This window comes from Lissotriton vulgaris, chromosome 12 (assembly GCF_964263255.1).
Source record: "Lissotriton vulgaris chromosome 12, aLisVul1.2, whole genome shotgun sequence".
NCBI classification, from domain to species: Eukaryota; Metazoa; Chordata; class Amphibia; order Caudata; family Salamandridae; genus Lissotriton; species Lissotriton vulgaris.
In genome coordinates, this window is record NC_141700.1 from 606,564,746 (window position 1) to 606,579,849 (window position 15,104).

At 44.0% G+C, this 15,104-nt stretch overlaps 1 protein-coding gene across 1 annotated transcript in view; it reads right to left on the reverse strand.

Moving 5' to 3' along the window:
* PKD1L3 (polycystin 1 like 3, transient receptor potential channel interacting) overlaps positions 1-15,104 on the reverse strand; it is a 1,100,724-nt gene that overhangs the window by 970,692 nt on the left and 114,928 nt on the right. The window contains exon 5 of the mRNA XM_086945530.1: positions 12,168-12,338. Within this exon, the coding sequence (XP_086801656.1) occupies positions 12,168-12,338 (171 nt within the window). The remainder of the gene's footprint in view (positions 1-12,167; positions 12,339-15,104) is intronic.

Genomic DNA, 15,104 nt, shown 5'->3' on the forward strand with positions numbered 1-15,104 from the left:
TGTTCCCTTGCTAAAGCAAGTTTAGCTTGGGCCAAGGCTACCTCCTCCCTCTCTATCTGGAGTTTGACAGCCCTCATCCTGGCCCTATGCTCTTTTCTCTGGGGGAAGTCATTCCCATTTGAGATTCCCTTGAGGCACTAGAAAGGTGAGATTCCCTGGAAGGAGGTCTCTCCCTTCTATTGCCTGGAAATATTCTGTTATGGAACCTGGGGAGGTGCTGGCCCTCTCCATTTCCATGTAGGTCCAAGTTGGTCTGGCTACGCCTCCCAATTGGTACCTGGTTATCCCCTTGATCCTGATCTGACTCTTCACCTTCTGATTCAGGGTCCACCTCCTCATCTTCTACCTCTGAGGTGGTGTTATCAGTATCTGGGGGGTTCACTCCTTCTCCAGACCCTGAGGGAACTGCACTAGCTTTCTCAAGATCATCCTTCTCTAGGATGGTTATCAGGATGGGAAAGGTAGGGTTGTGACCCTTTTTCAGCCTCCTTGCAGTGCACAAGGCACTCAAGTCCCTATGGCTGAGTTTGTCATAGCTGGAGGGTGCCTTGGTAATGTCACCTTCCACAGGCAGAGCAATGGGTTGCTCACCTGTGCCAGACATGACTCTAGTGAGGTGTAAGTGGTGCACTTACCTACACTAAGTGTTTTCCTACTGAAACCTTGCTAGTGAGTTGCCGTCAGGGTGTGCTACTCCCTTTAGTCTACAACTACTAAGTTCAGTAGAACTTAAGTATGCTAAGCTTTTGTTTATATGTACCTAAGGTACTTAATGGGATCTTTCAATTTGATAAAAAGATTGCAATGGTAAAACAACAGCAAGCTCAAATCCCACCGCTGCCACGTGGACTCTGGGGCACCGCGGATGTCCAGGAGTGGATCACGAGCTGTCCCACGAAGGCTCTCGCTGTCGGCGGAGTCGGCTTCCGGATCGGAGTTAACAAGCCTTGGCAAGGGCAACCCACACAGGATTCGAAGATCGCTTCTTACTCGAACCAGCAAGGTCAGAGCGGGTGCTCCTTTTGAGGGGAGCGAGGGCCAGTCTGGAGCAACCAGACTAGCAGAGCAAATTCAAAGGTTCGTCGGTACTGGGGCCGCTAGCCAACGGGCAAGCGACCGGACCAACGCGGCGAGCAGGAAAATGCAAAAGGGCCCCACGCAGCACTCGGTGAGTGTGGAGGGGAGAGCTTTGGTGCAAAAGCTGCTTGGGGCTGGGGCTTCTCAAACCCCAATGCACAGCGTCGAGGGAGCCTCGGGAGCTGCACGGTCAGCACTTCGTAATTTTTCCACGATGGCGAGCCCCCCGCTTCAGGTCGCCTCCACGGGTCTCAGATTCGCTGGGACTGTGGATCGGGCTGTTGGAAGGCAGGAACACTGGGTTTTGTCGATCTCTGTTGCTCGAGTTCCGGCGGGAACTGCAACAAAGCAAACGGTGAGGCGCTGGATGGTGCCTGTTTGCACAGGGAGGTCACTCCTTGACCACAAGGGAGATTCTTTAGTCTTCTACGTCGAGTAGGATGTCGAAGGGTCCAGAGTTTCGTTTCATAAGTTTCAGTCAGGATAATCTAATGCTCCTGGGCACAGCTCCTACCTTTATTCCAAATCAAGGGGCTGGATTGCCTGCTAGGTCCATCCTATGGGTGGAACCCAGGAAGGGGGTGGTTACACCCCTTTCCCTTTGTCCAGTTTCGCGCCAGAGCTGGGACTGGAGTGTCCCAGCACCGGTTTGAACAGGACTATGCACGGGAAGCCTTGTGCTCCCCAGGCAGTGTCTAGTTTCATTCAACACTCCCTGCTACAATCCACTATCTCCTGTCTGGGGTGGTGTGACACCTCCATGTGACAGGATATATATTGTCCAGGCCTTCCCTGCCGGAGTTTCGGTCAGCAGCAGGAGGCCAGACTCGTGTCTGTGGCAGCAGCATCCATTTTGTGATGCTGGGGCTTTGGTTAGATTTAACCGCGTTTAGGTAAAGTAACATGTCTTCTCCTCTAGAAGGGTGGAATGCTACCCCCGTCGCCAGGATTGGCGAGGGGGTAGTATTCCAAAGCGTATGACACCTTACACAACATGTTTTGATACAGCCAAAGCAAAGTTAGCAAGTAACCGCAAGGATTATAATGCACTTAAGAGTATATGGTATGGCAATATCCCGGAACAGCTAAGGGAGTTGGTCCCGACAGCTGCAGACAGGCTCAGCTCATGCTAGAGCACCATCTCACATAAAACCAAGCACTCTGCCTGCAGGATTGTTAAGGCCTGCCATAGGAGTGACTTATAGGTATATATATGTCCAGATATAGGTTTAGATACAGTATACTATATCTAAGCAAGGGGTGATTACACAACCTTGCCCCAGCTGAGTGATCAGCCATTTGTGTCAGTTTGGATAGCCAGCCAGGGGTGGCAAAATATATGCTGCAGCCCCTGGTAGGCCTTGGATACACCTATGCACTGGGTACCTATAGTACACTGTACAGGGGCTGATAAGGTGAACCAATGTCCAATTGGGTATGTACCTAAAGTACATGGATGTGAATTTAGAGAGAGAACAGCAGGCTGTGGGTCTGATTAGCAGGTCCATAGCAACATTATGTCGAAAACCAGTGAAGCAAAAGCAAAAATCTGGGGTGACCATAGGAAAGCAGACCCTACTCTCCTACACATAGGTTCTTCAGGGTTTTTCCTTTGGGGACAAAGCTGAGCGATGTGACCCCAAGCCCCACACTCAAAGCATTGAGGTCCCTTAAAACTGGGTATTTCAGGTTTAGGTGGGCGAGGCAAAAATGTCTCTAAGTGAGGTCTTGGTTTCTTCTCCAATTTAGAAGGTGGTTTGTTGTTTTTTTCTGGCTCCCACGGGTATAACCGTGGTTGTGCCCTTGAGTAGGTAGAAGCCATCTCGATTGCTTGAGCAGTTGTAAGATTGGAATGCTGTCGCAACCATTTCTGGGTTGTGTAAGGAAGCGATTCCAGGTATTGTTCTAGATATATTTTATCCATGATTTCTTCTTTTGAACTGACAGCGGGAGTAAGCCATTTATCAGCGGCAGCCTTTACCCGGAAGAATAAGGTTTTAGCGTTTTCTCCTGCCATACCTTTCTCCTTCCTAAAGCGGACCCGGTATGCCTCAGCATCGAGTCCCAAGTGGTCTAAGATGATCGTTTTTTATGGTAGCATAGGGGGCCAGACCGGTCGCGTTTGCTACCTGGTATGCCGCCTGGGCTTCCCCTTTTAAAAGGGGAGCCAAAAAGAATGGCCACTTCTCCAATGGCCAACCGCAGGCCAAGGCTGCTCGCTCAAAATTAAGCAAAAAAGCGTCTGGGTCTTCTCCAACAGTGTACTTTTGAAGGGATATCCCCGACGGTGTAGGGTTAGGGTGAGGTCGGGGTTCCCTATTCGGTGGGTAAATGGAGGAATCAACCATTCATTTCTGTAACCTCTCACTTTAGCTGATACTGTGTTCTGAAAAGTTTCTCTGTCTGCTATGACCGAATTGAGTTGTTGCTCCACAACCCATCCCAATTAATTGTGTCCTTTTACGAGGTGATTTAGCAGGTCTTCCATCTTTGCTGCACAGATGGCTATCGAGCTGCCCGCATTCTCCACCACTTGTGGCCTTTCAGAGAAACCCACGGGAACAGAAAGAGGTGTGAGACTCGGTTTTATTGCTTTCAACGCCCAGAAAAGAAATGGAGATACCCTGTTTCAGTTAGGTGTTCTACTATATACAGTGCAGGGGAAAGGGCGTGAGGGAACACACGGTGCTCACTGAAAGGTGCTCGCGTGTCGATAGTGCTAAGGGGAGGTAGTGCTGGGAACGAGAGACGGGTGATTTACGGAGGGTCTGGCCCCTTCCTTCCCGCCGCGATACGAGCTCGTACCTGACTAAGCCACACTTCCCTTGAAGTGTGGCTCAGGGATTCGTCTTGACGTTGGCCTCCTGGCTTTGTAGCTCTCACTGCACTCCGCTCTTGCTCTTTTCCTCAGCTTCCTCCTCGAACGTCCTCATCCACCGCCTTCTCTCTCGATCCTCCGTCGCCTCCAGGTGTAGAACATACTGGTTCCTCGTTGGTTTCCTCTTTTCCGTTCTCCTGGCGGTTCACGTCATCACAGTGGGCGGAGACTGGTCCAAAGTCAGCCCAACCGAGGAAAGCAAACAGTGTTTGCTTTCCTCGGTTGGACCGAACACCTTCGAGTTCTCGTTATTCCATGGCCCGGCTTGCTGCATAGAGAGGAGAAGTTTGTATTCAGGCTCTCCTCTGAGTCTTACTGCTTCACCCCGTCACACATAGCTAACGATCTACACAGTGCTAGATCTTCCTCCACTGGTATAAAACCAATAAAGACACAAAAATGACCCGCCGTCTCCTATACTCTCCTTGCAGAATCCAGTTTTGGACTCTATATTGGATGAGGTGCGTGGTCTGCAGCCCTTTATGGCCACTACTAATGAACGATTAAAACAGATTGAGGAGAGATGGATGACTTTGGAAGCAAAGGTACAGGATCTTGAACAACGAGTTAGTGATATACAGGATGTCTCTTCAAAGATTCCAACGTTGGAAAATTCACACTGAGGACCTTAAAAATCGTAATCGTAGGAATAACCTACGCCTTTATGGTCTTCTGGAGAATATTGAAGGGTCTGACATAGTATCTTTCTTGCAAAAATTCCTCCCAGAACTTCTGGATCTCCCGACATCGTCAACTCCTCTTAATATACAAAGGGCACATCGTCTCGGCCGTCTCCATCCTAATGCTACTAAACCTCGTGGAATCATAATGCTCTTTCAGGAATTCACCGAATTGATGCAAGTCTTAAAAGCTGTTAGACTTAAACGCCGTCTTATTTGGTCGGGCCACAATATCTTCATATCTCAAGATCTTTCAAATGCAACAAACGCCCAACGTAAAGAGTTTCTGGCTCTACGACCTCAAATGCGACACCTCAACATCCAATATGGAATTCTCCATCCTTGTCTCTGCAAAATTACACATAATGGTCTGTCACGTTCCTTTGATGATCCGGAAAAACGTACTCTTTCTCCATAACCTGACATCTCTCGGCATGGACACTAATCCTTGACTTTTCCTTTTCTTTTTTAGGTCAAGATTGTTAAGTTGCTTCCAAATAAGCTTGCATACTTAATATTCTCTGATGGTATACCTTCTACTTTTATGTGTGAGGTTTTCTGTCTTCCCATTTTCCTCTACCTGATACTATAGCTCATGTCCTCTGGCGTCACTATGTCCCTTACCTCTCGAGCTCTCTTCTTCTCACAGATCTGGATGATTTCCTTTGATCTGCTTGCCGTTTTCTTACTTCTCTTTCTTTCTTTTCTTCTCTTTTTCTTTCCTTCCTGCACTTCTCATTTTCTTTCACTCTCCTTCATCATTTTCTGTTTTTGTTTTATGATCAGAATGTATTTGTGTCATCACATACATCTATATATTGGTGTTATATGTTTTTCTGTAACATTTTCCGTTTATACATTTCTAATGTGGTGTGTTTTTTCTTGTAGCTGTATTCCTGACGTGTATCCACTCCATCCGTGTACTACCCTCCCACTCCTCCATTATGTGTAAGTTTGTCACGCGGAATGTTCGTGGTCTTGGAAATCCAGTCAAAAGACAAAAGGTATTGTCTCATTTATCCAAGCTTGACACTCAGATCTCTTTTCTTCAGGAATCCCATTGTACTGAGGCAGAGTCACTTACGTTGAAAAGGCAAAGGGTGGGTCAAGTTGTTTATTCTCCTGCATCCAGCAAAAAGGGGGTGTTGCTATATTGTTTCATAAATCATTATCAGTACAAATTCTGTCTACACAAAATGATGATGAAGGACGATGGGTAATGGCAAATATTGTTGTCCAAAATAAAACTTTAGTTTTGCTAAATATTTATGGGCCTGTTAAACCAGACCATACATTCTGGAATGACATTAAAATGTTACTTTCTTCAGTAGGTTGTCCTAATATTATTGTTGCTGGTGATTTTAGCCAATAATTGGACCCCTTTTCTGACAGATTGTTTAAATACAAATTTAACCCAGATAAATCTCACAAAGCATTTCAATCGGCCATTGCCTCTCGTTCATTGTATGATGTTTGGAAGACTTATAACCCTGACTTGCTTGAATATACTTTTTTCTCTAATGTACATCACACTCGCTCTAGAATTCATTATATTCTAGTCAGTAAATCCCTGCTTCCTTCCATTCAAACTTCAGAAATTGGCTCCATTTTTATTTCTGACCATGCACCCGTTCATGCTGTACTAGACCGGTAACTTACCTCCCCTCAATTTAGTCGCTGGAAACGTAATACTTTTTTATTATCAGATAATGTTTTTATCAAAGAAGCTACCACTTTTATTAATGAATTTTTTAGCTTCAATAACCCATTGGACACTTCTGTTCCTAACACTTGGGATGCCTTCAAGGCCTCTTTTCGTGCTTTTACCATTTCATATGTCTCGAACAAAAAGAAAGTCACAAGGAAACAATATAAAGATCAATTACAACATCTTAAAGAATTAGAACATACATATTTTACATCTAAATCCCCTGCCACTCTTCATGAATTGGTTAAGGCAAAATCTGATCTCAACAAATTGGCAACAATTGAAGCCTGTAATATTCTGCTTAAATTTAAATTTAAATATCATGGTGCTCAAAATAAAGCGGGTAAGATGTTAGCCAATTATTTGAAAATAAAATCTGAACGTAAAAATATTGGTCCCATTCTCAATGATTCTACCAAAAAACTGCTCTCATCAGATGAAGATGTTGCCGTAGTTAGATCTCTCTATTCTGATGATACGTTTCCCACTAATCAAAATGTAGATACCTTTTTCTCAGGTCTTCCTTCTCCACCTTCTTTGCCTGATGAATTTAATGCATTAGAGAGAGAGAGATCACATCTCAAGAGGTAACTAATGCTATTAAATCTTTTTAAAAAGTCAAAAGCTTCAGGACCTGATGGTCTATCTGTTGAATTCTATACCACCTTTACCTTCATTTTTGTTCCCAAACTTTTGCCAATTTTTAATTCTTTTATTTCAGATGCCAAAGCGTCCGGCTCTTTTATGTATGCCTTATTCATTATAATGCCTAAACCAGATAAAGACCACTCCTATTGTAAAAATTACCGCCCTATATCTTTAATAAATTATGATTGCAAAATTTTTGCCAAAATCCTTGCATCTCGTTTTGAAACTCGTATTCCCTTATTAGTTAAAACTGATCAAGTCGGGTTTGTGAAGGGTAAATTAGCATCAGATAATGCTTGAATGTTTGCCAATATTATTTCATATGGCAAAAAGTACAAATCTTCTCTTGCAGCCCTGTCTTTGGATGCCGAAAAAGGCCTTTGACCGTATTAATTAGCAATTTATGTTTGCAACTCTCAAATGGTTTGGTTTTGGGCCTTCTTTTATTTCTTATATTAAACTACCGTATTCATGTCCTCGAGCTAGTATTTTTGTTAATAATCACTTTTCCCAACTTTTTTCTCTATCCAGAGGTACAAGGCAGGGATGTCCGCTTTCCCCTTTATTATTTGTCTTATACCTTGAACCCTTCCTGGAGCGTATCCGTGTTAATTCGCAGATTGCTGGCTTTTATTATAATTCTATAGAAGCTAAAATATCTGCATATGCAGACGATATATTGATTTATATGTCAAATCCCATTGACTCCCTCCCATATTTTTTGGATGACGTCCGATTATACTCCAGAATTTCTGGTTATAAACTAAACCTTTCAAAAACAGAAGTTTTACCTTTAAATTCCATATGCTACCAATTTATGTTTAATGATACTAATTTTGCCTGATGTCCTTCAAAAATTAAATATCTTGGTATTTGGTTTTCTTCATCTTTGCCTGCCACAATTAGATTCACGTTTCATGCGCTACTCACTAAAATCCAATCACTCCTTCTCACTTGGTCCCCCTTATACCTTACCTGGTGGGGTAGGTTAGATACTATTAAAATGATGATTGTACCTCATATTCTATACACATTATCTATGTTGTCTATTCGGATTCCCATTTCTTATTATTCTCAAATTAACTCTGTTTGTATAAACAAGAAACATCCACGAATTGCTCTTAATAAACTTATTCATCCCAAGGGTGAGGTTGGTGTCCGTTTTCCAAACTTTAAAGCCTATCACTCAGCTTTTTTGATTAAGCAGTCCTTTGCTTTATCCAATGATTTTGTTGATATCTCTATTCCCAGATGGATTATTTTTGTAGGCTCCTTAATAAAAGACTTTTCTTTTCAGAATGTAATGTTTATGTCCAACAGCACTTTCATGTCCAATAACCCTATTTTAAAATATTCCCAGAGTCTATTATATAACACATTTTCTAATGTTTTCACTCCATTTCAATGTTTTTTATCCTCCACAATATGGTATAACAAATGTCTTACATATAAAGGTAAATCATTCTATTACAAATACTGGAAGGAGAAGGGAATTATTCTTGTGTACCAATTATTTCACCAAAATTCTGTTATTTCCTTTCATGCCCTACAAGTTCAGTACCAATTACCTGACTCTTGCATCAATGAATATACCATAATTTTCAATATCTTAAAATCAAAATTAACCACTTTTGACCTTCCTGTTGATTCACCATCTCTTACCCCTACCACTCCTGTATGTCTCTTATTTCCAACACATAGACCTAAAGCTGCTCTTGTATATAAGTTATTGTTATCAAATGTTGCTGAAAGACCCAAATCCCCTATTGAAATTGCGTGGGAAACTGATTTGTCTGTTTCTTTTTCTGTTATGACTTGGGATAAATTGTGGTGTAAGTTATTTAAAGTTTCTGCTGCTGCTCGAATAACCCAATCTTTGTTTTTGATTTACAATAGAGCTGTTATTACTCCTGTTTGTATTTCTAAATTTTCACCATTCTCTTTTCCATTATGCTGGTCATGTTCTAATGATACGGGCACATTGAAACATCTACTTTATGAGTGTTCAAATGTTTCATCCTTTTGAAAATCTGTTTGACTATTTGCATGACAATTTTTAAATGTGATCTTACATTATCGTTAAAAAAAAATTCTAGGTTCTACTTCACCGTATGTTGCTGACTCATCTTCTGTTTCCATGTAATTTGACCTTTTTATTGCATTAGCCTTTTAAGTTATCTTATCATCCTAGAAAGACAACTCTAAAATTTCTTCCTTACCTTGGTGGAATTTTATTTGTCATGAGCACAGAATCGCTAATGTTTCCTCCCTTTCCCAAAAAATGTTATCTGATCTTCTTTGGCTACCTTTTACAACATATCTCTCTACCCATACTCCCGTACACTAGTTCTCTTATTCTTTTCTCTATATTCTTCTCCTATACAATTTTAGATTCTCCTTCTCTTCTTTCTCTTTTTTCTTTTCTATCTCTCTTCTTTCTCGTCTTCTTTTTCTTCCTTTCTCTCTCCTATGTTAGATGTATATTATACCATTATGTTATTTGCTTTGTATATTTTGTAATATGCTGTGTATATTTTATGATTGCTTCTTCTTTTTTACTTTTTTTTATGTTTCTGTTTTCTCTTTTGTCTTATGTACTTGAACTCAATAAAAACTTCTTAAACAAAAAAAAAGTTACTTACCTTCAGTAACGCCTTATCTGGTAGAGACTCTATTTAGCTGTGGATTCCTTATCTTAGAATATTCTTGAGGCATCAGACTGGATTTTTGTTTTTTTTAGCAATCACGTTAGGGGTGGCGTAGTTCAACTCTGAGTGGCATTGTAAGCGATGTCTCTGCCGGAAGTGGTGAATGCAGTGCCTACACAGGCTTCACCCCAGCGCACTGACCTTAGTTCTTGACTGTTTTTAAGCACCAAAAGCAGAGCCAAGCTGTGAAGGAATGACGAGTGTGCCAAGGGAGGTCCTGAAAGACCTCTGTAGTTGATAATTGCAGACAGTCCGCAGAACAGGAATGATAGAAATGTCAGTAAGGAATCTGCAGCTAAATAGAGTTTCCATCAGATAAATTGTTACCTAAGGCAAGTATCTTGTTCATCTGACATCAACAATTCTAGCCACAGAGTCCTTACGTTAGAATAGATACCAAAGCAGTGTTTCTCCAGAGGTGGGTCTGCAGACTATTCATACTAAAAAGTCCTGGAGCACCAAACAGGTGAAATGCCCATCTCTCTGGGCCTGACTGCCTAGGCAGTAGTGTTTGGCAAACATGTACATCAATCCCCACGTGGCCGCCTGACAGATGTCAAGAACTGGGACTCTTCTAGATAATGCAGTTATCGCAGCTTTAGCTCTGATATAATGAGCTCTCTAGCCATCAAGGGGTTGTTTCTTGGTATTGCATAACATCTTATCCATCAAGAAATAGTTCTTTTCTGAACGTCCTTCCCTTCTTTGCCCCTACAAAACCAAGTACATTACTTCCAGTGTGAATGATGCCTATAATGCCATGCAGAGCCGAATGACGCCAGCTACCGGCAACACAGAGGGAATGTAAAAAAAATCCAGATCCAATCTGACACCTGGGTAATATTCTAAGGTAAGAATTCTGCGGCAAGAAGGCTCTGTCAGATGAACACTCTTTGAAGTTTACTGAAGAGCCTGGCTCTACTTTGTCCCACCCAGCTCATAGAAATACAGCAATCCACAAATCTGTATGGTGGGCTTCCTCTACCTCCTCATGTTCCTTTAGTCAGCCCTGGGTCTCTAAAATGGAACCCACAACCTGCCATGTATTATACCATTCACAGGCGCACAACACACACCCAGCACATGCTTGCAACACAAAACCACTGCCCACTACTACAGTTTATGTTGATGAAGGCCAAGGCTATGTTAAGCACACAGCAGTGGAACTTTACATGAATGAGCCCGAATGCGTCCCTCCAGTGACATAAGAACAAAAGGGCTTGTTCACTCCTACTACAGCCACCACTGCCCTTGTGCTGCTTAACTTTTAGCAACGACAGTAGCCTTTCACCGTTATGAGGGTAGTGCTTTGGGCGCCCCTCCTGGTCCAAAAGAGACTGCAATCCATGAAAGAGGCCTATATCATAGCACACACACATGATCCGTGTTCACCCATGCCAACAAAAATCAGTACCAGGGATCCAGGCATCATAGCAGCTGGAGCACTCGGGCACCATGAGAAGGACCGTTCCGTTGCAACAGCATGTGAGCTGCTGAAATGTGTGTGTATCAAATGTATTCACTTAATTGAGGAGGCCATCTTCTGCATGTGTCGGACACAGGGGGTTGTAGCAGAGCTGGTGATTGTGAGGGCACAGAAACTCAAGATGTTATCTGGTAGATTGTTGTGACTAGCAGATTCTCAAACGACATTGCTAGTTCTTTTGTATTAGGAACAAAATACCTGTTTGACAGTCAATTTCTGAAGAACAAAAAATGCAGACCAGACCAACAGGACATGCCCACCAGGCTGGCACTGACAATTTCGTCGAAATTGCTCCTGTTGTTTGGCGGAAACACTTTTGGGGAAAATTCCTCCTGACATAACGCAAAAGTTTAAATATGGTAATGAAATGACAGAGGCAGTACATCTGCTGCACCAGCAGCTTGGCAACCAGCCCACCACTGGCCAAATGAAGCCCCGTAATGTCAATAGCAAAGTTGGCCTGAATACATTATGTAGTTTAAACCCTACACTAAAGGGGAAAGCTTAATAAAAAAAAATATTAAAAAAATTCCACTCACCTTCTCTTTAACCATGAGTGCAAGACTTGGGTAAAGAACAAAGCTATCTAGCTACCATGTCTGCCAACTCTGGTGAAGTTAAGCTCATTTTCTCTAATGTTCACTCAAATAGTAAACACCTCTGAGTGGTATCAGAAGCATGTGAGGTTAAGTAAGCAGACTATTAAAGGATTCAACCACAATCACAATTGACTTTACCGAGACCTTGAATACACGGGTGTCAGGTAATGTAATCTTGGGGTAGGCTTTATGCCCCTCTGTTGTTCCCCTTCAAGTTGTAAAAACGGCAGAACTGGTGCTGAAGAATAAATCGACTGCCCTGTTGCTGTGTCTATGACTAGCATTGTTATCTTGCTCTGCACACCACAGAAAAACAGCACTAGGCGAATAGACATATCTGCATTATACATCATATGAATACCATTTCATCTGTAGATTCCTACCTGATCTGAATTCCAGCTACTCGAGTTGATGCTGAAAGCTTTCATTATGTTGTCAAATAAATGAAAGAGCTCCGTGGCGGCTGGCGCAGCCTGGTCCAACAGACTGCTGTTCAGGGTCAGCGCCTTTGTCAGTTGCTTAGATAGGGAGAGGAGGGTCTGGCTGCTTTCAACCTTGCAAACAAATACAAAATTTGGTGCATTATAACATAGTCAGGGCACAGATTTACTAGTACTGTGACAGGTCTTGCCTACTATACATAATGCAGTATTTTATAGCTTTGCATCACCTCATCCTTCTATGAGAAAAGAAACAACACAGAAAACTAAATCTTGTGTTGCAGAAATGGCGAACTTCATTGTCATTCAAAATTCATCTTGACCGTGTGTACTCGAAGGTATACAACACCTTGATACAGGGAATTCTTCAAACAGGACATAAGGCCTCTTTGGTGACCAACTGCCTTAAATTCTACAGATACCGAGTCCTTCAGATGGATAACTCCAAATCACAGGATCTGCCAGGGACTTGCAGGACGTCTAAACGATACATCTTCTCCCCATGATCAGCAACATTTACATGGAGCTTCTGTGTTCTCCTAGGCCAGTGGTTCCCAAACTTTTTTGACCCGTGGCTCCCTTGCCCTAATTCGCAGTTGGCCGTGGCTCCCCCCCATTTTTTTACCGGTGGACGGGTGGGTGGGGATGTAAGCCCGACCTCGGGAGTACTTCCTGTTGCACTCTGACTGCCCCCTCTGTCCATGCCTGTCCCAACGCCCTCAGACTGCCCCTTCCCTCCATGCCTCCTTTCTTCGTGCCCTGAGACTCCCCCTTCTATCCATGCCTGCTCCCTTCGTGCCCTGAGACTGCCCCTTTCCTCCATGCCTGCTCCCTTCGTGCCCTGAGACTGCCCTTTTCCTCCATGCCTGCTCCCTTCATGCCCTGAGACTGCCCCTTCCCTCCATGCCTCCTCCCTTTGTGCCCTGAGACTCCCCCTTCTATCCATGCCTGCTCCCTTCGTGCCATGAGACTGCCCCTTCCCTCCATGCCTTCTCCCTTCGTGCCATGAGACTGCCCCTTCCCTCCATGCCTTCTCCCTTTGTGCCCTGAGACTGCCCCTTTCCTCCATGCCTGCTCCCTTCGTGCCCTGAGACAGCCCCTTCCCTCCATGCCTCCTCCCTTTGTGCCCTGAGACTGCCCCTTCCCTCCATGTCTGCTCCCTTTGTGCCCTGAGACTCCCCCTTCTATCCATGCCTGCTCCCTTCGTGCCCTGAGACTGCCCCTTCCCTCCATGGCTTCTCCCTTTGTGCCATGAGACTGCCCCTTCCCTCCATGCCTTCTCCCTTTGTGCCCTGAGACTGCCCCTTTCCTCCATGCCTGCTCCCTTCGTGCCCTGAGACTCCCCCTTCTATCCATGCCTGCTCCCTTCGTGCCCTGAGACTCCCCCTTCTATCCATGCCTGCTCCCTTCGTGCCCTGAGACAGCCCCTTCCCTCCATGCCTCCTCCCTTTGTGCCCTGAGACTGCCCCTTCCCTCCATGTCTGCTCCCTTTGTGCCCTGAGACTCCCCCTTCTATCCATGCCTGCTCCCTTCGTGCCCTGAGACTGCCTCTTCCCTCCATGCCTTCTCCCTTTGTGCCCTGAGACTGCCCCTTCCCTCCATGCCTGCTCCCTTCGCGCCCTGAGACTGCTATATACATTTACTCCTGCGTATAGGTGAATATACCAACCTCGCCCCTCCCCAAGTAACATCAGTCCATTTTTTTTAATGGCAATGGGTACCCCACACTGTACAATGGTTCTGTTCATCAATTCATGCCACGGGCATAGCTATCAGTAGTGCAGCAGATGAAGTGGCACAAGGGCTCATGTATGTTATACTTAGGTGTGGAATGAAAAGCTGGTAATGCACCAAGGATTTGGAACAATATCCCCATATCCATCTGGACAGCCCGCACACTACATCGTCATGCAGTAACAGACCACCAACCATCTACCCCTCCTATAAAATGTTGACTGAGTCTTTGGCTTTGGCCCTGTACAGAGGTCTGCAGACATTTGGCTAAGTTTGTGCTGTATTAATACCACATACATACAGGCATAATACACTAATCAAACAAAATTGGGGAATTTTCTTAAATATAGAAGACTTGGAGAGACCTTGGCCAAACCCTTCTGCCCACTCTGTGTATAATGAAGTATTTCCTCTAAATAGAACTTCAAAATATATGTACCTATTTTATCAAGGTTATGATTTAGACTTTTTATGTTTTTCTGCTATCTTCATCAATAAGGTTGCTTCTTGCAAAGGAGCTTCGGCAATCGTTAATCGCTGGCACCTCCTGTGATGTCATTGTCTGTGATGTCACAATGTAAGTAAATCAGAGGAGCTTCACTCATTTCCCCCCAGAAGCCTTGGGCCCTTCAGCCGTGACTGGATCCTGGGGTCCCAGGCCAGAGAGGCTTCCTCCTTGATGCTTGAGGGGATATTATTAGAAATACAGCAGAAGGAGAAGCTGAATTACCAAGATTATATTAGACAGAACAGCATGAAGCAGACTCCAGGTGTCCGTGGGGGCGAACCATTTTTTCTTATTCAGATAATCAAGTAGACATGTCCATGAAAGAAAAAAAGCCTCTGCTTGGATTTATGGTTGAATATAGGCACTGAGATATTCTATTCGAAGGACTATAGAAGATTAGCAGACAAATCACTTGAGAAAACCCGCTTCAATAATGTGCAGCTAACCGCTCTGGACAGCATGTTAAGCATCTAATTACACGAGCTGCGCACCCTACAGCAGTTGTACCTCACTACATATCCCAGCATACAGCTCTTCAAAGCAGCTGTGATTCAGACAGTCATCAGCATCTCCTTCTGAGGACCGACCTCGTTCCTTTCACAGCCGGTGTTGCAAGCACAGCCAGCCACCGATGTGGC